General features: G+C 45.3%; 2 protein-coding genes across 2 annotated transcripts in view; both read left to right on the forward strand.

The window, feature by feature from the left end:
* LOC122632796 (dystrophin, isoforms A/C/F/G/H) overlaps positions 1–25381 on the forward strand; it is a 223326-nt gene that overhangs the window by 63081 nt on the left and 134864 nt on the right. Inside the window, exons 37-39 of the mRNA XM_043819988.1 lie at positions 18519–18730; positions 19614–19768; positions 20027–20216. Coding sequence (XP_043675923.1) covers positions 18519–18730; positions 19614–19768; positions 20027–20216 — 557 coding nt within the window. The remainder of the gene's footprint in view (positions 1–18518; positions 18731–19613; positions 19769–20026; positions 20217–25381) is intronic.
* Positions 5023–9539, forward strand: LOC122632824. Its single transcript, XM_043820049.1, has 3 exons — positions 5023–7231; positions 8384–8692; positions 9291–9539. The coding sequence occupies exons 1-3, from the start codon at positions 6949–6951 to the stop codon at positions 9317–9319; spliced, it is 621 nt and encodes a 206-aa protein (XP_043675984.1). The 5' UTR covers positions 5023–6948; the 3' UTR covers positions 9320–9539.

The following is a 25381-nucleotide window of genomic DNA, read 5'->3' on the forward strand; positions in this document are numbered from 1 at the left end:
TCGTAGTACATTAGCAGTAGAGTTACCGAGAGTAAACGGAGTATAATTAATTAGTCTCGCGAAAAGATAAAAGCCGGACGGTTAATGGCTCGTCTCCTTTAACTCTCTTCACTGCGAGCTATTTCTCCCCCCCTCCCAAGTTGCTTTATCCGACTTGAAACGGGGGATCTAAAAAGTTGTACGTCGAGGGCAGAAGCAATTTTTGATTTGAGAAAAGAAGAGGAAGGAGAAAGAAAGAGAGGAAAGAGAAGTCTTTATTTCGTATCGCAGGAAGGCCTAGAACGTTTGGAACAAGGCGGAAGAAGGTAGGAAATGGGGGGGGGGTAAGCGGGGTAGAGTCCGAAAGTATAATGGGAAATCGTTGATGGAGACATTATGCCTCCTCCATTACACGCGATGAGAGAAAAGCTGTTCCGCGGGCAATAAAGGGCGTGTCTTTTCGCAAAAAGCCGCTTTTCCCGTTTCTGACCTATCGCGTCGGAAGTTGATCTCCTTCTGTTATTAGCGAACGATGCACATGCTTTCCGTGTCCGATCGATTATCAAAGGAATGCAGCAAGATCGATAACGATTCATAGAATGTTTTCGAGCTAAGAAAGACGGATGAATATATTTCACCCTTCTATTTTTAAAAAGAGGACATTTTCCTCTAAAAAATAGTCTTTCTTTTAAGTTTTTACGACTTTCCGTCCCGCGAATATGCAGCGTTGTTATTTGCAATTCATAATTCGAGTAAACACCCTGTGCGAGTACTACGGGCGTACGCGTCGTAGTAAATAGAAAAAACTGTTTACGTCAGCCAGCTGGGTCGCGTAAATTCCAAGAATTTATGTGGGTCAGTGCGTCAACGACACCTCCCGAAAGAAATCATATGGGTCATTGGGTCAACTAACGCTTTGCATCGACAAATCTTCGGAACCGAAAGTCGTAGAGATTCGAAGAAAAGACCATTGCAAGGTATAATTATTTCTTTGTCACCTCGTTGTATTTTCAACACTCGTACAACAACTTTTTGTAAGCGATTTGTTAGAAACGATTTACTGGAATTTTTTTTTTTTTTCACAATCAACGCATACATCGAACAATTTCTTTGTAAATGATCTTTAAGAAAAGATCTTTTCCGTTTCCACGAGCGAACGCTAAGATTCGCGCATAGAAGCAGTTTTTGGTCTAACGCCGCATAATCTTTGTATGGACGAATACGCGGATACGCGTTAAAAACAATTTGTTACAACTAACAATGGAGATAGGAGCTATACATCATCGTTTAGATTTTCTTTCGATTATCCGAGCGTAATTTATTCTAGCGTAACGATCGTGGGTGGGTGTGGGCGATCGCCGTCGTACACGAAGATTTTTCAATTCCGTACGGACAGCGTGGACCGGCGTGCGTGCTTGGATATTGATTTGCGAATGATTTATATACGATGCCGTAATATCGTGTCTTCCCATTTCTTCTCTCGACAAAACCCCTCCATCGTCGTGTTGCGAACTAACGGGACTTTGCGGCGCTCTTAAGGGAATCCGTCCCAGAGCGTATCAATGCGCTTTCTACGTTCCATTCCTTTTTTCTTCGAACGTTCAAGAGCGCTCAACGTTCCGCGAGATTTATGACTTTCCTTCTAATCTATCCTTGCGCATCCTGCCCGTCGTCGATCGCATTTCTACGACGCCGTTGGATCTCGTCTTATTTTCTAACGAAGCCGATACTCGACGATCTCTCTTCTTCGTTTATCGAAGCGGCGTACAAGACCCAAGCTAATATTCATACCTTGATCCGGCAACGATCACTCTTTTTCACGTCTCACCTAAAAGGCTTATCTCGTCGCTTCCGGTGTAATGCTTTGCGGAAACATGATTTTTCCTTCCCCTATCTTTTTCCCTCCCCAGCCCCCCCCTCTCTCTTTCTCATCGTCTACCATGGGCTTTTTATCTTTTGTACGGTTCTAGTTGGTAGATTTTTCTTAACGATCAGTCGGTAGACGACGTTTAACGACAACGTAAAGTATTGCGAAAGCGGATATTCGAAAGTTAACGGTTTCGTTCCGTTTAGTGCGCAGCACACATAGGATCGGACTATCAAAAGGATTTCCGGGGCGAGAAGACGGACAATACTTACTAATACCGTCTAATGGCGCTCGCTGTAGCCTCTCGCGGTAATAGGCTCTACGCGATAACGAAACGAGATCGTACGCAAGAGCATTAGATAAATTAATCGGGACGTTGCGTTGTACTGCGTTATTAACGAGATCGACAGACAGGCTCGTAGAGAACTAATGCATCGCGGAAATGAAAATTCAATGCGTACCGCCGAAATAGCATCCTCGGGATAGCGAAATCGGATTTAATTTCGACCGTTGTTTCTTACTTTCAACTAGTCACTTTTGAAACGATTAAACGTCAAATAAAACGAAAGCTAAGATCGGGTTGAAAATTCGCTCACGTTGAAGGGTCGCCGCAATCGCGAGGGATCTTTTTGTATATTAGGATCTTTGAGATAAACTTTATTGCGACGATTCTTAGGCAAGGAAAAAAGGCTTTCGCAAGGAGATTCACCGTAGACAAGGCAGCCATGCTAGCTGCTGCTTTTGAATTCGATCCACGCGTGCACGTATCACAGGCACGCGCAATGTTTTATTCATATTGTATTTGTATCGCCATCCGAATATCCTGCCAGTGCCAAAAGCGATTCCGTGCAGAGAAAGGAACACTTTTGTCGAGAAAGTATTTTTCAAAAATGTCGTCAATTTTCCTTTCGCTTCTCTTTTCTCCGCTCGTCGTCCGCTCTCTTTCCTTTGTCATTGCAGAAAAGGTTTCATAATAGAATTTCTTAGCTACCTTATATAGCAGCTTTATTCGAAAAACCTTGAATAAGTAATTAATCGCAAAGCCCTAGGTTAAGTTACATCCTTACTCGATCGGTGCGAGCCTTTTCGCTGAATACGATTTAATAGAATTCTTTAGAGATTCTACCGCCGGTGATGAGCGTTTCGTACACTCGGAACTTTGGACTCGCGCTCCCTGCCACCACCTTCCAACTTTATTTCATAAACAGCAAAAAGTTTATTCCTTAAGAGGATGCGAGCGTAATGTTGGAGCGGCGCGAAAACGATCGAGTAATTTAAAGAAAATCTTTTCCCGTGAAATTATACATACGGCGATTAAATGCGAATTAAAAGATTAAGGATATCGGCGGTAGATTTGCAGAAAAAAAATTGCAACATCGAGTCATTACGCTCGTATCGTATCGTCGAACACAAAACGCATCGAATGCGAAATTGACCGATGGAATCGGATTTTGGAACGTATCCATCGATCGAGCGGAAAGAGACGCGCGTGAAAATGTAACAATCGCCGTTGCACGGCGTAGAATCCTTGCTGATCGACGTTATCGCCGTTACGACGGGGGTAGATCGGAGAAAAGGGCGAGGAGAAGGGAGGTGAAAAGAGAGAGAGAGAGAGAGAGAGAGAGAGAGAGAGGCGAAAAGGTCGTCGACGCTCGACAACGAACGACGAGGTGGCCCGCGGTTCGTCCTCGATTTTGAAGGTTTTCGGACCACGTTCGATGCGAAATTACAATGATGTACGTACGCACCGAGCGAAAGCAATTTATTACACCGCATTTCCGCTACGTAGGTTTACCCAACGAAGTTAATGACTATCGCCGGATCTATTTAGCGCATGAAACGATCGGCAACGATTCGCTACTATCTCACGAATAGGGTATTTTATTAACGTTTATCGCGCGGCGCGACGTACGATCGAACGATCGGACACATACTTTACAACGGTTCAAAATTTAAGGTTCCGCGTCTCTTCGTAAGATCTTTCGCGCGATTGGAGGAGGCTGAAAAAGATTGAAGATAAAAAAGCGAAGAACGCGTATGGGAATCGTAAGAAAAAAGATGAGAACGAGGTTACGATTCACGGTACGGTACGATCTAGATAATTCGCCCATTTATCTCATCCTTCTTCTCTTTGCCGCGGACCAAGCACTTGTTCGTTTATCGGTCCCTCCTGCTCCTTATCGTCGCGCGCTTGCGCCTTTTCTTTTTCTTCTCTTACCTCAATTCACACGGTTACATACACGCGCAAGCGTTCCAAGGGAATCCACATTTTCTCTTATCCGCGTCCTCACGGTTCAAGTTCGCAGTCATTCCACGTGGTTCCACCTCGGCTAATAAACGACCTGAGGGATTTCGTACGTCTTAGAAGCTTCTCTTTCGCACTCCACTTCTCTCTGTCTCTCCCTTTTTTCTCGTTTCACAGGCAGGTATTATCGAAACGTCTGCTATATCGATCCGAGTCTGCGATGAGAGAGAGAGAGAGAGAGAGAGAGGTAGGTAGGATCGAATTACGGTAAATTATCGAGAAAAATCGTCTAAATTTTGTATAACACGACGACGTGTCGATATCGACAGTTTCCGACACGATTTTCAAAACTCTTAACCTTTCTCGTTCTCGACGTACTCTCGAGAGTGCAAGAGATTCCACGTCGATCTCGTTCGTTTTGATTTCGGTCGTTCGAGTGCGACCGAGATCGATCGTAGAAGAGAAGGAAACGAAGAGAGATACTTTGTAAATCGACCTGTAGCAGAGCGAGAAACTAATGTAGCCGGGCGTTCATTAACATACGAGCGTCGTTGGTATCGTCGTGGCTGCAACGACGCCGACGAGTAATTACGCACGCCTAACGCGCCTGTGTAGCCGACTAACAAAGTTGTGTGCATGCGCGCGAGTGTAAACGCGTGCGGTGCGCCTACGTTACGACGCGTAGTAGCGTGTCGTAGTTTCGTGGTCGAAGGGGTGTACGAAGGGAGTCGGAAATCGGCAAGGCGGGAAGAAAGGTGAAAGAAACAGACGTAAAGAGAAAAAGATAGAGGAAAGAGGAAGGAGGAGAGAGCGAGAGAGAGGAACTCGAAGAGCGCGTAGTAGCATCGTCGTCTACCTGCCGTTCCTTCGCTAGTTGCAAGAGGATAGTTGGGGAGATAGTCGAGGGGGTTGCGCCGCCGCCGCCGCCGCCGCCGCCGCCGCCGCCGTCGACGCACATCGACGTGCCAGCGCGAAGAGAAAGGGAGACCCAGAGAGGGGATGGTATAGGGCGCTGCCGAGAAGAGTCCGACGTGGTTGACGTTGACTCTCGTTTCGTAGTATTGCTCTTGCCGATGGTGGTGGTGGTGAAGGTGGTGGCGGTGGCGGTGGCGGTGGCGGTGGCGGTGGCGGTGGTGGTGGCATGGATCGCTTCCAGTGTTCGCGCGGCCGCTCCCTGTCGCACACGGACTACTCACCCCGACGCTGCCGGCGTCGCGACGCTCCAGCTATCGCCGCCGAAAACGTGCTCGGAGCGCGCCGTCACCGACCGACCGCCGGCTTCGTTCGTCTTACTTTTTATTTTCTTCCATCTTTCTCCTTGTTACCCTTTTTTTTCTACTTCTTTCGCAGTGACATCGTGCGAGATCGTACAAAATATATGTAAAATTCGGCCGATCGTTTTTCGCGCAAACCCGACGCGTGGAGCGCGACGCGACGCGACGCGACGCGTTTCCTTTCTTTAAGAGAGATACGGCTCGATTCTGATCTTACCTGACAGCTACCTCGGCCGAGGGCTCTCGTGTTACGGGTTATCGACGTTCCTTGTTTTCTCCTCCAGGAAGTTTCTCGGGCGAAAGAAAGACGGAGTGTCAAAGTTTTCTATCGTTGGCAGAGAATAGTTCGAAGAAAATTTCTGCTTCTGTCGCATAAAACTCTGGTCGAGTTTCACGTTTCAAGGGCCAGAGTCTGCACGCGATAACTCGTCCTCGCATCGAGCAACGTTCTAGACATATCAAACGAGATGGGATCGACCAAAGAAGAGAGAGATATCATTTTTTATCGACGCGCATATCGCGACTCGTAAGAAGCCTTATCGATGACGAGCGACTAAAACCAACAAGTGTCTTAAATCAACAAGTACCAACTACCAAGGTCGTCGTAGCGAGCGGAAATCTACGCTAGTCCGTGGTGCTAACAGAGCATTCTCCTTTCTACGAGCTAAAGATCGGAATCGAAAAGGAAATTCGAGGGGAAAGACACTCGCGATCCTCTCGCGATCGGTCTCCCCGATAATCGATGAGAGAAACGTGCTCTTCGTATCGCGTTCGAACGAGTCACGAAAGTCGATTGTTTTGAGAAGAGGAAGAGGAAGAGGAAGAGGAAGAGGAGGAGGAGGAGGAGGAAAAGGAAGAAGTATCGTTAAAGGAGATTCCAAAAGAACACGTTTTTCCACTTTTTCACGTATTTATCGTATTTCTCTCGAGGATCGTGACGAGCCACCGTTCATCGAGATTTCTCTTTTCACGAAGAATATCGATCTCGAGTGTCGAGTACGATCGAACGTTTGTTATTAGCAGTAAGAATAACGATATAAATTCGTCCGAGTTGGTATTCGATAGCAAAGGATACGCGCGAACGTTTCCTAACGGCCGCGGTCAATCTCCCGAAGGACCGTCCTTCGGATCCAACGAGGCTGATTACTCCAGCAACGATTGGATCGGAGCCAACGAGGAGACGGTGCTTGCCACTTTCGAACACATTTTCCTCCGTTATTGCTTTCGTCGTTAACGAACTGCGCGAACTCGAGAAAAATTAAAGAAAGGAATTTTATGAACGGCGAATTCAAATGCAAGACAAATATACGAAAGGAAGAAGATAGAGAATAAAATAAGGAAGCTTAAGAAGGGTATATTTGACGGGAATCATTGGTGACCTCGATCGGGCCTTAATTGAAAAGCTCCCGATAGGAGTCCGTCGAGATAGTATTATCTCTCTCTCTCTCTCTCTCCCTCTCTCTCTAGCTCTCATCGATGTGGTCGATCTCGTGGGAGTATTAAGATCCATCCCGGCATCTCTCCGTTAGCCTCGTTTCCTCCCTCAGCCGTAGAGAGCATCTCGTAGCCATCGAATTCCAATTATGTCGCAACATCGAAGAGGCTCCGTACACGGAGCTAGTCCCGTTCCAGGTCATCCTCCTGCTAACAATCTTCCCATCTCCGCTCATGAGATTCAAACGAGAGGGATACCTTTGCCCGGAATGGTACCATCGCGCTCGATCCACGGCAGCCCGATGCATGGCAATCCAATTCATGGGTTTGTCAATCCACTCGGACCAGCCGGTATCGTTCATCCACCTCCCACGCATCCAACGGCGCTCGTATCCGGAATTTCTCATCGTCCGGGAGAGACCGCGCATCAAGGTATCGGAACGCCGGCTCTGATCGGTTCATTCCGGGATACGCGAAAGACCACTGGACTCTACCTCTTTTATCCTCTCTTATCGATTCTCTTTGGTCCTTTGTCGATACTCCTTTCTCTCGAAAATTGTCCCCGAGAAATTTATTGGCCGAAAGGGAATGTTACAAATGGACTTGTAACTTTACATTTTCGATCGATAGATCGATAAATACCTAACGTTCGAATCGCTCGTTAGAAAGAAACTAACCAAATAAAATATTCTTCGCGTCGTCGAGCGTTTCTCTTTGTCGAAAAGTTTCCTCGAAAGCAAATCGTACGGGCGATTTTATTCGATTCTTCGGGGACCAACTTGTATCCCGATAATCGATTCGAATAATCGACGTTTTACCGACGAAACTCGATCGCGAGGCTCTAGTCGCGATCGTTCTCCGTTCGAATTACTCGATATTAACTTTACTACGAGAGAAATCATTTTTCAAAGCGATTAACGTTGCGAGCGTTACAAAATACCGCTCGAATTTCCCTCCGATGGCCAATTGAAATTATCCTTAAGGTACTTGAATTGTTTACCGCGATAACTCGATACGCGCGCGCGCGCGCGCGCGTGTGTGTGTATGTATGTGTGTAAGGGGTGGGGCAGAGAGGAGAGACGATTACGGCACGCTCGACATGAAATTCCTACGAACGTCTGCTCGAAGTAGCTTTGACGCCGTAACTCGTTTGAGAAATTAATCGAGCATTCGACCGTTTAACGAGACGGAAGCGTGCTAAGAGAATTCCATCGCGTAGGGCGATTGAATTTTCTCTTAGCTCTCGTGTCGTCTCTTAGACGCGGCTACCAAACTTTATTGCATCTGGCGCAGGGCGCAAAAGAGGCCGTTTACCAAGAAAAGAGATTTCGAGCCACGTCTCCCGTTCGTGGTCTATCGGCTGTCGCGAGTCGAGTACGTGGAAGTCTTTCGGAATGACGTTTATCGATCTTCCGCGTGGATATCGATTAACCCTTCTCCTTTCATCCCGTATTTACGTATACCATTGGAATCCTTGGAATTCGATCTTTCGAGTTCGACGACGATCATAGTCCAGCGGTCTTTCGTCGTGTCTCCGAACGACGAACGGTTCATGATCATCATCCAGCGGATGTTCGCTTGAAGGTAGCGATAAAGTCGTACAACAGGGGCCGACCTCGTCGTCCTCGGGCTCGCCTTATTCCTCGCACGGTTCTCCGATGAGAACACCGATGAGTTCTGGTCATGGAACGCCACAGGATTCGCCGCATGTGACGAGACATCGTAGAGACTCGGAACACTCGGGTTCGTCGCCACCGATCGGTGGTATATCGTCGAGACGCGGCTCTACCGACGTCATTATTGGACCTTCTTCGATCCAGGAAGGTCATCATCATCCCTCCGGATCACCCGGTGCTCGTGCACGACGCCGATCCGACTACAGCCCTCATCAGGGTACGTTTCCTCTTTTCCCTCGTTTTTCCTTACTTTATCCTCTTATTTTAGCTAATTATCTCGCCTTGAACAGCGTGTCCCTTTCTTTCTTTCTTTCTTTCTCTCTTTTCTTTTCTCTTCTTTTTTGCTTCGCGATTACACATTTAACGAACAAGTTCTCGATCGAGCCGCATCGCAAAATCATTTGAAACGGACGATCTTCTCTCTCTTGCCGTATTTATCTCTCTTTCGTGAGGTCCTTTCAAAACCTCACGGTACCTCGCGTTGCCCTTTGATCTGACAGTCTGCGGCTTTGCAACATGCTCGGGCTATGTATTACTTATATGCGGCTGAAAGTTACTATCAAAGGAACTTGTCGCACGCATGCGTTTAGTCGAAAGCTTTAAATACGTTTATCGCGTCCGTGTGTTCTTTAATACCAAGTCTTTACTTACTGTACCCTGTTTATCCGTTCTCCAACATATTTCTCTCTCTCTCTCTCTCTCTCTCTCTCTTTGTACCAGTATCGATCAAAGTTTTCCCGACCGACATGAATTTTCCTAGCTGGACCGATCGATTTCTTTCTAATCCAGAATATATAGTAAAACTGTTTTTTTAGTAAAAAGAGAAAAAAAGAAAGGAAAGTAAAAAAAGAGCTGACTTTATGAGGTTCCAAAGAAGGATCTCCGTTTCTCGAGGAGGCTGAGAAAGTGGGAAAAGACGTGCGATGTTTCCGAAAGTAGCAATTCTCGGTCAAAGATCGTTCCAAGTAGGAGGCATTGGAATTTTTGTGTTTGCCGAGGACGGAAAAGCCTCCTCTATCCTGCGAATTCGAAACTCGCAGAGTTTCGAAGATGTAGAAGATTTTTAGGTAAAAAAAAAAACCTTCAACGAATTGTCTTTGAATTTGTTTTTAAAAAGCATACAAGTGGAACTTTAAGAATGATTTCGCATTTCGAGTGCAAGAAGGAAGAGTGTACAAATATAGGTAGGTAAACAGGACGTTTCCACGATTAAATCGTATTAAAATCGAGTAAAAATTGTTAGACTCGACGAGCGACAAGTCGACTTATTTAATTTAACGAAATTCATTCCAACGAGTAACTTGTTTTTAGCCACGGGCGAAAGAGGAGACGGATGCGATCGATCTTTGGAATCGCGTTTTCTTCTTCGTCTCGTAGGACTCGAACTTTTAGGAATGGTAATTTTTTTTTTTACGTCGGACGTCGGGACCAACTTGAAACAGCGGTCGCTTCCTTTTATTTTATTCAGTAGAGATCAAAAACTTGGCTGTTCGAGACACCGCATACCGATTCTAACGGTCCAATGATCCGATAAAGTTTTCGCTACAAAGTGCGATTATTTTGCAACATCGAGAAATGCCAAAACCGATAAGATCTTGAAAAGTTTGTCAAAGAATGCGAAAAGTTGCAAAGTTGAAAATGCGAAACGTACCTTTACAAACATATATATATTGTATTTACACGCGCGTATTTGCGTCGTTGCAAATTTTCTCGGGAAAGTAGGAAAGAAAGTAAAACGTAACGTAAAAGGCGTGACCAATTTTTTCTTGTCTCTCTAATGCTCCCGACGTTTAAAACTTTATAAGCGTTTTTATCCGATTTCCTTCGGAAAAAGTTAAACGTGGCAAAACGAGTTGTGAACGTTAATTTAAAGTTGAAACTATAAACCAAGGAGTCAATTTTTTCCGCTGCATAACAATTTTCTTTTTGCGGCGTTCTTGTTGATACGCTTGTTAATAAAATTTTTGCAGGAGTACAAGCGAGGAAAGTATCGACTTGTCGTGATTAGCCGTAAGACATTGGAATGGTGCGTCCTGGTCGGAGAGACAAAAACTACAAGGTTTCCTATCTTCAAGAAAGTTAACAAGTTTCCTCTCGATAATTTCACTCGTTGTCGATAATCGCATTCGACCGTTTGAGGGTTTCGTGCCGAATCGTGTTTTACCGGTATCAATTATTTCCCCGTCCTAGAAGGAAAACGGAAATAAGTTAGGCGCTCTCTCTCTCTCTCTCTCTCCTCCCCTCTCTGTCTTTTTTTCTCCTCTTCGTATCGTGTACCGTGACGGAGCGCAATTTGCAAACAATTTGCACGGATTGCAGAGGTAATTTAGGAGAGTAGTGCGCGCCAGAACGACGAGCGAGTTCGATGAATCATGTCATGGAAAAAATGAGAAACGTTATCCGAGAGGATTACTCGGCTCCTTGCGAGAATGAATGCTATTAGGGCCGTAAAGACTAATTCCGCACGGTCAAGGATAATCCATCCTTTCTGTCTCTTTTACTTATTCTCTCGTTTGATCGAACAATTTGCAATCGTCTTTGTCGAATCGTTCGATCGAATTATATAATACGAAATACGATACTCGACGATTTGATCGATGGTACGCGCGGGTACGTATATCGAAAATCGTTTGAATACTCGATAACGAAACCTTTAATACGAGGAAATGAAAATCACGAAAAATATTAGCGAACGCAAACGCTCCTTCGTCGTTCCCATACTTTTTTCATTTTTCATCGGCAAAAATAACTTTGCGCGTAACGTCGAACGTAATTAATGGAATTAATTGGAAAAGGTTGACGAATGGGCGCGCGCTCTTTAAGACTCGTCGTTAGACGGGGGAAAAGAGAAAATACAGGGTTGCGTAAAAAACGCAAAACGTTGTTTTCGAGTTCCGTTATATTCGGAGCGTTGATTTCGCGCGTGGAAAAGAGTTTCCTGAATTCGGAGTTAATAACGGTTGTGGTGTACCACGAAAGAAATGGGCGTGCCCTTGCAATTCGTCACTGATAACGCGAGCGTTCGCTTAACGAGATTCCGAGCTCGCGTACGTACGCTTAATGAAATCTTCTCGTGAAATAATATTGCCAAAGTTTCCTCCTGCTGCTCGCTCGTTCGCTGCTCGCTATCTTCCTCCCTACTATCCTTCCATCCTTTCTCTATCTCTCTCTCTCTCTCCCTCTGATATTATATTCCCCTTTTCAACTCGAAACACTGTCCTCTCCTTGTTACACGAACGAGTTCTAAAAGGCAAATTCTAGATTATCTCCCGACGAGAGATAAACCATCGACCTACGTGAGATTTCAAGGCCGGAAAAGAGTAACTCGAAATCTTTGAGACGCGTCTCGAGAAAACTCTCGCGTCTGGGGACGAGTAGCGAAAAGGACGGATGAAGGATTAAAATCTGATTTTTTAAGAAAGCATTTCAAAGTAACGCTGAGAGGGCCGGGAAGGGAGAGAGGCGCTCGCGCGAAAAGAAATGATATTTTAACTCAAAGAGACGGGAAAGAACAGAAATGATTTGGGAAACGCTCGAAGCTCTCCGGCCGTATATATTCGTAGCTCGTAAGATCCGTCGGCACGTAGATGCTCGAAAAAATTCGTCCCTTATGTTCAACGTGGAATTAATATGTATGATAGATCGCTTTTATCGCACCGACGGAGACAAGCAGGGATCAAAATTTGATCGTCGTCCTTTCTTCGTTCTTCCCGTTAAAGCGATTTCAAATTCTTAGCATTTTTCCTCATCCTCCTGGCGAGTGTCTTCTCGTGCGACGCGAGAGAAAATTTCGAGAGAAAATTTCAAGAGAAAATTTATATGACGCTGGATGGCGCGAAAAATTAAAGTTATATCGCCGTAATTCGCAGCGTAGCTTCACCGGCGAATGCATTTAAGCGCGTTCGTCATGGGAATATAACGTTTCACCTATATACTCGCCGCACGTCTTTCGCGGTTTTTCTTTTCTTTTTCTTTTTCGATTTTTTGCCTACGACGGACGTTCTTCGTTTTCGGTTCACGATTTTCCTGTCTCGACTTTTAGGAAGCGCCGTCGTCTTTTCCTACCTTATTTTCCCTTTCTTACCACGTTTGCCTTTCTTTCCTTCCAACGCGATGGCGGAAAAAGCAATCGACCGAGCGGAGGTAGGAGAGGAGAAAGAGAATCGTGGAGGAGTCGCGCTAATGGAAGCAGGCTATCTTACGAAGCGAACGATGACTTCGAGTCGTTTCAAGTTTATCGGAAATTCCATTTCGATCGTGGCAAAGTATCCTACGCTCCGTTTTTTCTCCTTTTATCATCTCATCCTCCCGCCCCTCCCATTTCGATCCTCTCTCAAAGTAGGTACGTACGTACGTCGAACGAAAGGACTCTCGTCGTAGAAATTCCATATTTTATTTATCTTTGAAAGAGATCACTGCGAAAGTAGTTACGATGTATGTAAACGTTGTTAGAAATACGGGTAGCTAACAAGAGAGATCGATCGTCCGTTCCGGAGGTCATCCGTGGTAAGAAAAAAGGAAGAAGAAGATGAAGAAGGGGAAGGAGAAGATGGAAACGTCCGGCTCGTTGTTGATACCGTTGAGAGCTAAGGACAAGGGAACGTCGTTAGGGGCAACAGCGTGTTGCGAATACGGTTCATGATGGGGGGATATAAAAAGAGAACGCGTGCTTTGCATATTCGCAGAACTTCCCTTCCGAAGCATTACACTCCAGGGAAGCAATAAACTCGCTAAATGTATTATATTAAAAGTTTCAAACTTTCTGTCCTTCCGTAGACACGTTGAATTACTTAACGGCTCGCGCTGATACCTCGATAATTGCTGCTCGATTATTTCTTTTACAGTTAAATCGTAAAACAATTTCTCATAGTTATTTTAAATATTATACGTCTTCTCGTCGTTATCGAAGTACGCGCGATAGCGAGAAGAAGAGGGGATTTTTCAAAATCTCAGAAAGTCGAACGTCCTCTCTAGCCTCGTAGCCTCGTTCGATTCGAAACGCTTTCGTCCGAGGTTTTTCGTCAAATCGCTCGCGTTTCCGTCCTTCTATATCGATATCCTACGATATCGAACCAAAGTCGAACCGAAGGATTCTCGAATAGTTTCGATTATTTTCAAATCTTGGCGCGTAAATCGATTCATCTCCGTTTGGGAAACCTTCGACGATTAACCTTCAATAATTAACATCGCGCCAGTTGACATATCAATTTAATACGATATATGCGATTAATACATCGGCCGAATGTAAAAAAGTTACGCGATATCGGTGCCACTCTATCATATACCTGCGCACGCTCGCACCCACACACACATATATATATATATATATATAGATAGAAGACAGATCATCTATACGGTTATCCGAACGGATGCACATAAAGAGCGATTTCGTTCGATCGACTCGACGGCTTTTTCCTTTAGCCGACGTAATATCGGAATACTCACGCCTTTCAACGACTATAAAGGACAACAAAGCGCCTAACTTTCGGACAACTTTTGTCCGGTCGCATTCGAAGGTAATCCACTTGTATGGTCTCGTGAAAATCTTCGGAGGAAGTCGAGGCTAACGAAGTTTGGAGAGAGTTTAACTTTACTCGAGGTGAAGAAAAGAATAAAGCGAAATGGAGAGGTAGTTTGCCGTCTCCGTTATCCGCGTCGTTATCGTTTCTTTTTCAACGTTTTTTAGTATATCGACGAGAGATAAAGCGGAACCTAGGAATTATTCCGTTCGGCCGATCGGACGTTTAAGTATTCGGTAGTTTCGTATTTCCGTAGTCTCTGCGTTACGGTATTACATTTACAGGTACGCGTACGATATATATGTATAATAGGTGGAGCACAAAGGCGTAGTGCAAATTTGACATAAAAAAGCTCGCACGAACTCGTCGTCCCAAAGCCTCTATGTAGCTTCCCACATAGTTATCTGTGAAAGATAATCGTTCTCCCTCTTTGATTCTCTATTTCAACGTTTCACAAACATGCCCTCTTTTTCATGGTCTCTCATCGCGCTCGTTCGTTCGCTAATCACGGTACACTCTCGTTAGCTCGTTGCTTCCATTCATTAGCGTTCCTCTTTATCATCGTCAATCTTTTCTCATCGTCGATGCGTCCCAGCTTTACATTTTCTATCGGCTTCCATTCCTTCGCAATCGTGATACTCGCGGGCCGGTCGAACGCGGTTCCTCTTGGCTATGCGTTGCTTCTCGATTTGATCGCCGACGCGAGATGGCCGACGCGAGAGACGAATGGTACGGTTAAAAGACTCGAAAGACGCGAACGTTAACGTCCGCGAATGGATAGACCGGGTACAGCCGTATTTCCGGACTATCCTCGACGATGGCGCCCACAGGGAGAGAAAGTTCGTTCTCGACGAGCGCTCCGAATACGAGAGCTTTCGTGGTCGCGGTGACATACGGTCAGTTTCACATGCAAATTAAACGAGCCGTACGCTTCTCGTGGCGGTACCGCGGCGCGACGTTGGTACGCGCGATTTTTGAATTTGCAAATTCGAATAGTCGTTTAATCGTACGTGTCCACGAATATTATTTTTTCTCCTTTTTACACCTTTTTTTACATTCCTCGTCCATGCCCATAAAAAAATTTCCTTTTTCGCCCGGCGTTCGGCCCGATACCGTAATATTCCCAACGAAAACGCTCGCAAGGCCTCGTCGTCGCTTTATTTCGATTTTCGACCTTTCGCAGGCGTTTCTTCTCTAATCCTCGTTGCTTCTCGACTCGCGTATCCTTTTGTAACAACTTCCTTTCGTCGAAACGAGCACGAGCAATTTCGATCTAGCGGACGATCCATCTCGATTTAATAGGGGTGCATTAGAAGGGGATTCTAGAGACGGAGGGACACGCGAACGGATCTTATCCGTGTCGCGTCGTGGTGCACGCCAGTGTCTCGTTGCTCGACGTCGACGGTTAAAACGACAACGACGAGGACAAAGTCGCCATGGAAGATGGTGGTGGCGGTGGCAGCGGCGGCGAACGTAGCCGAAGGAACGTACCGAATATCGATCTGGCATTCTTCTTATCGTTAGACCGCGACTATAGGCGTATACGTGTACGTAGATACGTGTGGGGTTCCTCTTTCCCTCGATGCCCTCGCTCGTCGTTATTCGTAATTCAGGCTGTTGCCGTTCCTTCCGCCGTCGAATATCAAACGACTTGGATAACTCGCTCGCCGGCGGCGTTGCGTTGGGAACGTTAAATCTTTCTAGATTGGAGAAATTTAGTGAGCTATGCGTTATGGAATTTACGAGAGCGAGAATCCTTTGAGGACGGGCGGGAGGCTTTCGGTAAAACAAATTGTCCTCGTGGATTAACAATCGTCGGGACGTCGTCGTCTTCCCTTTGACGCTCGTCCCTCGGCGTAGAATTTTTCATTTTCGCGCATATTTTACGGCGCGCCGTCTAACGTGTCTATAGAAGGAAACGCGAGGAGTAACGTCGTCGAGAGTTCTACGAAAAGAACGGTAAATGTTGCAAAGAATATTTCGCTCTTTATAAGCTGTCGTTTTTATCGCGCGAAACGATGTTACGTGCGAGTTTACAGAGCATAGAAAGTGCATGCAACTGAGAGCTTTATCGTGAGAGATTATCGATCGTTTTTACGTCATGCAAGTTTCATTTCACAGATAGATTAGTCGACGTAATCGCGTCGGTTTGCCGAGTACAGGTACGTTTACTAAGATTAAGGTATAAATATAGGTTAATTCTATCGAAAAGGTCGAGCATGAATGCGAAAGAGGATTTTATACTCAAAGGTGGATACTTTAAGCGCCGTTGATGTTTACGTTACTGTAACGTAGACCGTAACGCCGACGGTATTTATTTTCCCCGTTGTTATCGGTACGACCGTTTTATCGCAAACTTTTCTTCTTCGATATGCATTATTCACGTTTGCTCTTTCGCAGGGTATACTTGTTAAAAACTTGGATCGCGTCGACGTTGCTTCGTTAATCCTCGAGCAAAGTTAGACCAAATATTTTTAACGTTATTGCACTTTTATGTCGTTCATAAGACATCGCGCCTACTCCGTTCCACGCGGTATCTCGTCGTTGGTCCAAGCGATGGAACGAGTCCCAATGATGTACCCTTCGAAAGTAGAGAATCGTCGGTCTTACCGGGAAAAGTATTCGAATATCCGTTATATCATCGCGAGAACGTAACGACTCTTGGAAAATTTCAAAGTTCCCGTTCGGAGTTTTAACGACGTCACCCCTCTGCCGGGACCGAGTGAAAAATATATATCGCGAGAGTCGTGCATTTATCAACGACCATGTGGGAAAGAATCTGAAAGGAAATAGGAAGGAGGGAGAGAAAATTATGCGAGTTTACGCGATACGTTCGCTTTAAGATTCATCCGTCGAACGCACGTGCATACGCGTAGCACGCGAATCCTGATACTCGTCGGTTCTCAGGACTCTCGAGCTTTGTTTCAGATCAGACGGCGCTTGGTCTCTTAAGAGCCCAAACATCGACGAGATTGAATTGATTTCACGCGTAACTACTATATCGCTTTGTTATCGATCGCGATAACGATCGGACTTTGAAAATGCGTCGGTTCGTATTTTTCGACTTCTCTCTCTCTCTCTCTCTCTCTCTCTCTGGCATGGGACGAAAGCAAGGCAAAGTTGGTCTCGAGTCGAGATTTACATCGAGATTAAAATACTTGGATAATTCCTATGCAGATTATCTGGATTCTTGAAAGAACCTTCGCCTCCGAGAGGTTTCATATTTTTCTTCCTGGAAACTTTGACTCGCCTTCCTCGTTTGCTCCGTTTCACTTTTTAATAGTCGACCGTTTTCTTCCGCCAAAGTCATATTATCGTCGATGATTTACGAGGAAACGAGCGGCTCTTTCTCTCTACCTCAAAATTTTGAGACGCCTCGCTTGTTTCTCTAGTATGGGGTGGGATTAATTGTGCCGTTACATTAATCATATCTCATCAGTCTCTTGTGATCTATTGCCCCCTTGCACAACAGACGCAGCTTTCCTGAACGCATTAAGCGTGCGAGCGAATCGATATTAACGGCGACCATGGGGCGGTCAGACGAAACGGACGCTTGCGGTAAAACGCTCAAATATATTCCCATATATCGATTTCGATCCGATTGCCTATCGACGTGTCCTTTTTGGCATTACTCTGGAGGAATATATTCTCGTATGAATACTCCTTTGATAGCGATCCTGAGATTAAAGCTCGGTCCACCGTAAGCCCCTACGTATCGATATCATTTCTTATTTGCAAGGGAAGAAAGTCTTATCGTAAGCTCTTTCTACGGGGAAATCATAACGATGACACGCGATTGGTATCGAGCATCTATGTATGTATGTATATATTTTCACGAATAATTTTCTTTCGATTCTATCGAAGGACGCTCTGTATCGCCGCATTTAACGCATAAGAATCCGTCTTAAAGATAAAGAAAGAAATTTGCACGCGCATGCGGATTTTCTTGTCTGAAAAGGTTGGACCGTTGGCAGTGTTTTACGTTCTGCTTTTCCAGCTGCACGCTCACCCGCAGTACGAGTTTGGACAGCTTCCAGAGTTTCCCGTCTGATTCTGCTCGGCGCGAATTTCAACGCGAGCTTTAGTTTCGTCCTTCCGAGAAGAGTGCTCCTTGAAACAACGAGCACGTGCAATGCTTTTCTCTCTTTTCTCCTTTCCTTGTTGATCGCGTAAAACACGATTAAAGAACTTTTTCTCCTTTCGAGCAGAGAATTATCCGAGCGCTTCTTCGACTCGTTTCTTTTTCATACTGGACCATATATATATATATATATATATATATATATATATATATATATATATATATACGTATATGTACGTGTATATATATTCCGACGCGAGGAAGACAGATTCGCCGAGTTTGATGAAAAAAATCAGTACGTTCGAACGTAACGAAGAAACGAGTTCGTAGCGAGAGTCTCCCTCGGAGGGAAAATTTAAGAGAAAATCTATGGGGTAAATCGTGAGAGTGTAAGCAGAAAGAAGAGGGACGCTCTTTCAGGGTAACTTTTTTTCTCGTTGCAGTTACGAAGCTGCGGGAGCACTGGGACGAAACGAACTCGAAGGTGATGCAAAGGAAGACGCAGTTGGATGCCATGCTGGGTGATAGTCAGCGATACGAGGCGAAGAGAAACGAGGTGGAGGTCTGGCTCGCGCGAATGGAAACTCGACTGGAAAGAATGCGGGCCGTCGGCCATACGGCCGACGTTCTCGAGGCGCAACTTAGAGAACAAAAGGTATGTGTACGGACCACCGTCTTTCTTCTTCCTTTTTTTTATTTTCCACACGCTCGCACGCTTAATTTTACGCCGGGAGGAACCGCGCCACAACGAGCGGACACGTTTTCCCAATTTATCGAGAAAGAATGTAATACGAGAAACGAATGATCGTTCGTAAAAAGGTAGCGTCGAATTTCCCAGAGACTTTTGCAGACAATAGATCAAACGGGCAGGATCCGAGGAGAAATAATTTATTTCCACGATCGTTCTCTATCTTTCTCCAAATCTCGTAATTTCTTCTTCCTGAGACGTATGAAGCCACGTTGGTGATTCCATTTTTTCGGATCTTCTTCCTCCTGGATATCGCGAATACGGTGTCATTCTATCCTTTATTTTATTCTTATCCGTACATCCATACGCACGCGCACGCGAATGTTATTAAGTGGAAATACTTTCGAACGTCTCGATCGAATGTATAGGCGATAATATCTCGTTTAATTTCGAATGACGCGAACGTTTCCACAAGTCGTGCCTACATAAGTATAGAGATCGAGAAAAATCCGATGTTCGTCGATTCGTTCGATGGCATATCGCGGCAGATATGTCAGTCGATCGAGCGTATCGAACGAAAAGGATGAAACTTCGGTTGGAGGGTTTCGACGGGACACGCTTATAAAACTTGCCTTCTACCCTGCAAGATTTAACTTCCTTAAGTTATCGGAGCTCTCGAGTAGCAAAGGACTTTCGTCTAACTCGATATCTCCGCGGCTGGAATTAGATGGAAGAAGTTTCCCCCTTTCTCGTAAAAGACGAGAGGACGAGCGCGAGCCAGACGAAGAGTCGATGTCGCTCGTTCGTCCTTCTCTCGCCTTCCTCTCTACGCCTTTGTCCTTCGTTTCAGTCCTTCCACGCGGAATTGCATCAGTACAAGCATCATATCGAGCTCTTCAATCAGCTTACTCAAAAGTTGATAGCAGTCTATCAGCAGGACGACACGACTCGCGTGAAGAAGATGACGGAAACGATTAATCAGCGATACAACAATTTAAACACCAGGTAAGTGAAGTAATAAACTGTTCGATCGGGCCGTCGACTTCGTACCTTCAAGTCGATACTTTTATTTTAACCTTTGATTTCTTTAATCGATTGCAATGCCTGATAAAAAGGAATCGAGTCGTACGTTGCAAAGTCTTCATCGTCTGACCTAGTTACTTTTATTTCTCGTCACGTCGGACGATCGCGTCCGCGATATCATCCGTATTTGGTAGACGAGTCAGGTTGGTAGACGTTCAACGATCCGCTTCTTTTTCCTAGCATCATCAATCGAGGAAAACTGCTGCACTCGGCGATGAACTCCCTCCACAACTTCGACCGGTCTCTAGACAAGTTCTTGGCCTGGCTGAGCGAAGCCGAGTCTTCGATGGAAGGATTGGAGGCGGAAGCGGATCGACTCGGTGGACGACGGGATCAGGGCGCTCTCAGACGACCGCAACATCAGCTCAAGGTAAGACGAATATATGTACGAACTCTGTCTATGTATTTTCTTTTTCCTTTGCGCTCGTCGTTGAATCGTCGTCGTTTATGCACCCGACAACCGCGTTCAAAATACGAATCGAGGACCGCGGTGGTTTACCACGAGAGCGAGCGAGAGGGAGAGAGAGAGCAAATTGATTGAAGTGCACCGTTGACTAGACAGAAGCGGTCAACGGGGATCGTATTAAATCTACGTCTTGCTTGGGTACGGTGTTAGCGGCGAAGAGCTCTGTTTATGAGACTCTCGTTGCCGAATTGCTCGCTCGATCAATTTATTTTTGCAATCGTGCAGTGACGGAGTGCCTTCGAATAACGAATAACCTTACCGACGATACGCTCCCGCATATATTCGGTTTTATTAGATTATAATGTTGTATTTATCGCGTTAGATTAGCATAATGGAGAGAACGCATTCGTGTAAATTTGCATCGTTGCTTTCTCACGCTTAAAGCCTTTTTTTTTTCTTAAATATTTGAATTCTTTACGGTCGCATCGGCAACGACAATTTATCGATCCATCGATCCGTGACGCGCAAGTTGTTGGCAGAAACGAATACTCGTCTACGTTTCTATAACGATCGTTGATTTAATCCGAACCCGTATAAATTATTCGAATCTCGACATCGAATTAATTCCAAATTTTCGTCCCCGTGTATTTTGTAGGAGAAAGGACCCACCTACGATCGATGGGGAATTAATTTACACGAATGATATTTGATCGTGACTACGTTAGTACCGTTTCGAATGAAGATAAAGAGAAACTCGTTTCGAAACGATCAAAAAATTTGGAAATCTTTGCCTAGAGACCATGGGTTTGTGACAATGTTATTATTCAACGTCGTTTGTGTAAAAATCGTAGGAAGAAAATAAAAGGTTGAAAGGTTGGATGCGTCGAGTGTTCGTTTAGCGATTGGATGACCGATTGAAATCAATCGTACGATAAATCATGCACGTCGTGGACGTTCCGGACGTCGTGTCGAGCTCACCGTAATCCGCTTCTCTTTAGCCCACACTCGAATCTCGTGACCCCGTGGAAAATCATAGATCACGATCTCTCGCCCCAGGCGTGAAACCCTATCTATCGACGCGACCCGAACCGACGATGAGTCGACTACTATTTTCCTCCAATATCTCCCTCTCTCTCTCTCATCGGTCCTCTTCCTCTCTTTCTTTTCTTTACTCGCGTGCCTATTTGCCGAATCCATTGAAACGCATTTGACTTTGAGAGAAAATGAGATTCGAGGACGAAGATATTAAAGCCGGAAAATAATAGGCGAGCGGTAGAACAATCTCTTTCTTCCTCTTTCTCTTTCTCGTTTTCTCTCGTTCTCGTTCGTTGCCGCAGAACTTTTATTTATGCGCTTATTTACATGCGACAATAGAAATGGAAATGGAGCAAACGTCGAGGGAAGGGACGAAGATTACCTTTTTCCACCTTCTCCTTCTCTCGTTTCTCCTCCTCCTCGATGCTTTTTCTATTCCTCGTAGAAATTTCTTCGTTAGCTTCTCATTTCTTCGACTACTCGCGTTGAACGTCAAACGGCATTCGGTGTATCGAGTGATCCTCGAAGAAACGACGAGGATCGAATAAAGCGTTCCGATGCTTTACGAGACTGATTGCGAGTATAATACTTGGGTATGAAGGCTGAATGGAAAATTAACGAGAGCAATTCCCGTATAATAACGTTTTAACGATGCGCCTGGGCTCCTTTTGTGCAAATAATTTTTCTTTTTTTTTTCTTTTCTTTTCTTTGCTTTTCTTTTTTTTTTCATTCAGTGACCCACTTTTCAACGATTAACGTCAAACGGATATTGAACCCCACTCGATCGGTCATCGCCTGTCTTTCTTCGAACCTCTCTCTCTCTCTCTCTCTCGCTTTTTTTCTTTCATTCTTCTTTTACGTATCGGCTCGATATCCAGAGATCGCTTCGCAACATCAAATTCGTTCGAATTTGTAAAGTTTCTGCTACGAGAGATCGATCGATGAGCCAATTAATTGGAACGTACGGTCAAATTTACTTTCATCCCTACTAAAAGTGACCCCGGAATATTTAAACGCGTTAATCTTTATTCGTGTCGCGTTAGAAAAGGGGCTTCGTGGCAAAGAGTTTCTCGGAAGACGAGTGTAGAGGCGCGAACACGATCGAAAGGTAGGGTGGTCTTCCACGACGAGCTCGAATTACCCTCGAAGGGGTTAAGTACGTGGAACGTGTCGAACGAAGTTCGCTCCGACGCTGGCTAGATACCAAGTATATATCTAGTGTCGCTCTCCCCACGGTCACACGTTTTATTCTTTAACTTTCCTCATTGGACGAGGACTAAGGGCAAGAATGAAAAACTTTGTTCGTTCGAATCGTTGGACGAAACTCTACGCGATGGTCGATCTTTGCTTTCTTTCATAGACGATGTAAAGAGGATCGGTTTGTAAGTCGTTGCACCGAGTCCGTAATGGAACGACGATGCGGGTGGGCGAGGAGCAAAGTGCTACTCCAGCGATCGCCACGAGATAAGCGAAAGCACACGAGTCTGCCTGTCGAGGATGCGTTCGAGTAAGGGAAAAGGAGGAACGAAAGGAGACGATCGAAATTAGGTCAGACACGGACCCGTTGCTGGTTTCGATGCGAAAATGCCTTTATTTAGGCTTCTACTTGTTCCCTTTCGTATTATCGGAACGGCGATGCCTTTAGGAAGCATTTACACGGAAAGTGGACTTTCATCGAGCGTTGGCGCGAGAACTCGGGGGTTGCGCTTAGCGTGACCTGAACTTTCGTTTCGTCTACTATACGTGGTTAGACGAAGTGAGAGGATACCGGAGGGGAGCGGCCAAAGGGACGAGCAGCCCTTTCTCATACTCGTGGTAAACGTAGCGAAGCACGCTCCGCTTCGTTAAATAAAGCCTGTCGTGGCTAATCCTTTTTAACGCAATTTCACTTGTTTTTTCTCATCGAATCACAGCGAGTTAACCCTCGTTGAGACGCATCGCACCCTTCCGCATTGTTTCCGATCACGATTAAACGTGCAAACGGCACAACGACCGACTACAACGACCACCAAGAGAGCAATCGCGACCCGCTCGTTCTACCTTCTTCGTTTCTCTCGTTGAAGCACCGGTATACTTTTATATTCGACTAGAAGGTTGGAGAGTCGCTAGCGAATTACGATCGAACGTCCTTCCCGAGTCTCCATTTCGTTTTAGTCTTTGCGATTCCACTATAGATGGACGCCCTTTGTCCTTTCCACGCTTTCCGTAGGTATTATATTTTTTTCCACATCAAAATCCTTTCCTTCGTTTCTCCGTTTCCCTTGAAATCGTACGTATATCAGATCTAAGGCGTCGTTGGTTCGTTAGAAAGAAGCGGGAGGGTAAGCCAGATCGAAGGCGAGTCGTTGATAAAACGGTAACGCCTCGCGAGGTGGCCCTACTCGAAGGTCAAGGAGAGACGCGGAAGAATGGGCAAACGCAGTCGTCGAGCACTTTCCCTTTCCGGTTTCATCGCGGTAAACGCAGCCGAACGATCAATAGCCAACCCACCGTCGTCCACCCTTCAACCCTTGTTACACCCTTCGCGCGGAGGAATCGAGCAACTCCGATAATATTCCATTCTCTCTATCTTTCTCTCTCGCTTCCATAGATATTGTTCCACCCATCACGGTGCTTTTCGAGATACGCGGACCTTCGAGTTTCATGAATTTTAACGAATCGAACGAGATGCGTCATGAATTATGCGACATGAATTTTAACCTATGGGAAATCGAAAGATGCCTCACGGACTTCGAACCGATGCCTAATCGATCGTTCGGACAAACGCTCGTCCGATCGTGCGTCCCTCGATTTACCGCCCTTTCCCTGTATGTAAAACAATCGAAATTTGTAATCGTGCAAACGCCGCGTAAACTTTTCGATGTGTACTCGCAATTATCTCGCGTCGCAGGTGTTTCTCATTCCGTTGAATATACAGAAAAGAAAAAAGGAGAGAAAGAGAAAGGACGTAGATAAACACGATCAACTCGTAATTGATGTACCGATATAACGTAGACTTTGGCCCGATCTTCTTTCATCCCTTTTTCACGGTCGAGCGCACCAACCGGTTTCCGTTTCCATCATGCGGATTAATCGATGACGAATTTTCTCTCTCGCTCTCTAGCTTGATTCCTGAATCCTAAATTTCTTCTCTCTCTCTCTTTCTCTCTCTCTCTGTCTCTCTCTCGGCCAAAGAAAATTAACGAAACGAAGCCGCCTTCGCTACCAAACTTCGTCTTTCGTTCTTCGCCGTTAAAGAGTATGATTCGAGTTTCCAGGGTACTTCTTTCCCCTTCTTCGTATAAATAAGCCGCCATCCAATCCATGTCAGTTATTCGTGTTCGGTCAGCCACCCCAGTGGGTTCAGGTGGTAGCCGCGATTCGATAGGAGGGGTGTTGTCGATCGAAACGGTACGCGCATGCGCTCTCAGTTCGTCCAGGTGGCACCAGCGTGCTGCACGTTATTTTCAACCACCGGCGATGTCGGTATCGCAGAGGGGATGATTTCGTTTCTCTCGGAACGGTTCCTTGCTTATCGACGACTGGAATCGACTCTTTCGCTTTGCTTTTGGTATCCGTTCCGTTAAGAAACGTTAGCTTTCGTCGATAAAAGAAGAAAAGCGTTGTATCGTTGAATACGTATTTCGATGTCTACTTTATCATCCGTTTCGTTTATTCCGAGAAGGATGGTATCGTCGATCGTAACAAACTCGTCCGATGCACAAAAAAGAAATTTCGAGTTATTACCGTACGTCGACGTATCCGTTGATAATCGAGATCGAGATTAAAGTATTGTAAGATATTAAAATGTCTCTATGCGCTATTCAACGATATTCTTCGCATAAATACGTTCTGTAATAGCCTTATAGTAGCGTCAAATAGAACTCGTTTCCTTTTTATAACTTTCGCGAATCGAGATATCACAGTTTACAACGTTATCGACGAACAATAGCGACGCGTACTTTTCTCGTCGCAAGATCATTGACTTTCTCTCTCACGCATGCGAACGCGTCGTCGAGATTTTGTAATGTTTCACTTTTGCGTCGTTTCGTATTTCCCATCGCGTTGAAAATCAATTATCGAAGTATCTCCTGCGAAAGTATGCGAATGATCGG

This window comes from Vespula pensylvanica, chromosome 11 (assembly GCF_014466175.1).
Source record: "Vespula pensylvanica isolate Volc-1 chromosome 11, ASM1446617v1, whole genome shotgun sequence".
NCBI classification, from domain to species: Eukaryota; Metazoa; Arthropoda; class Insecta; order Hymenoptera; family Vespidae; genus Vespula; species Vespula pensylvanica.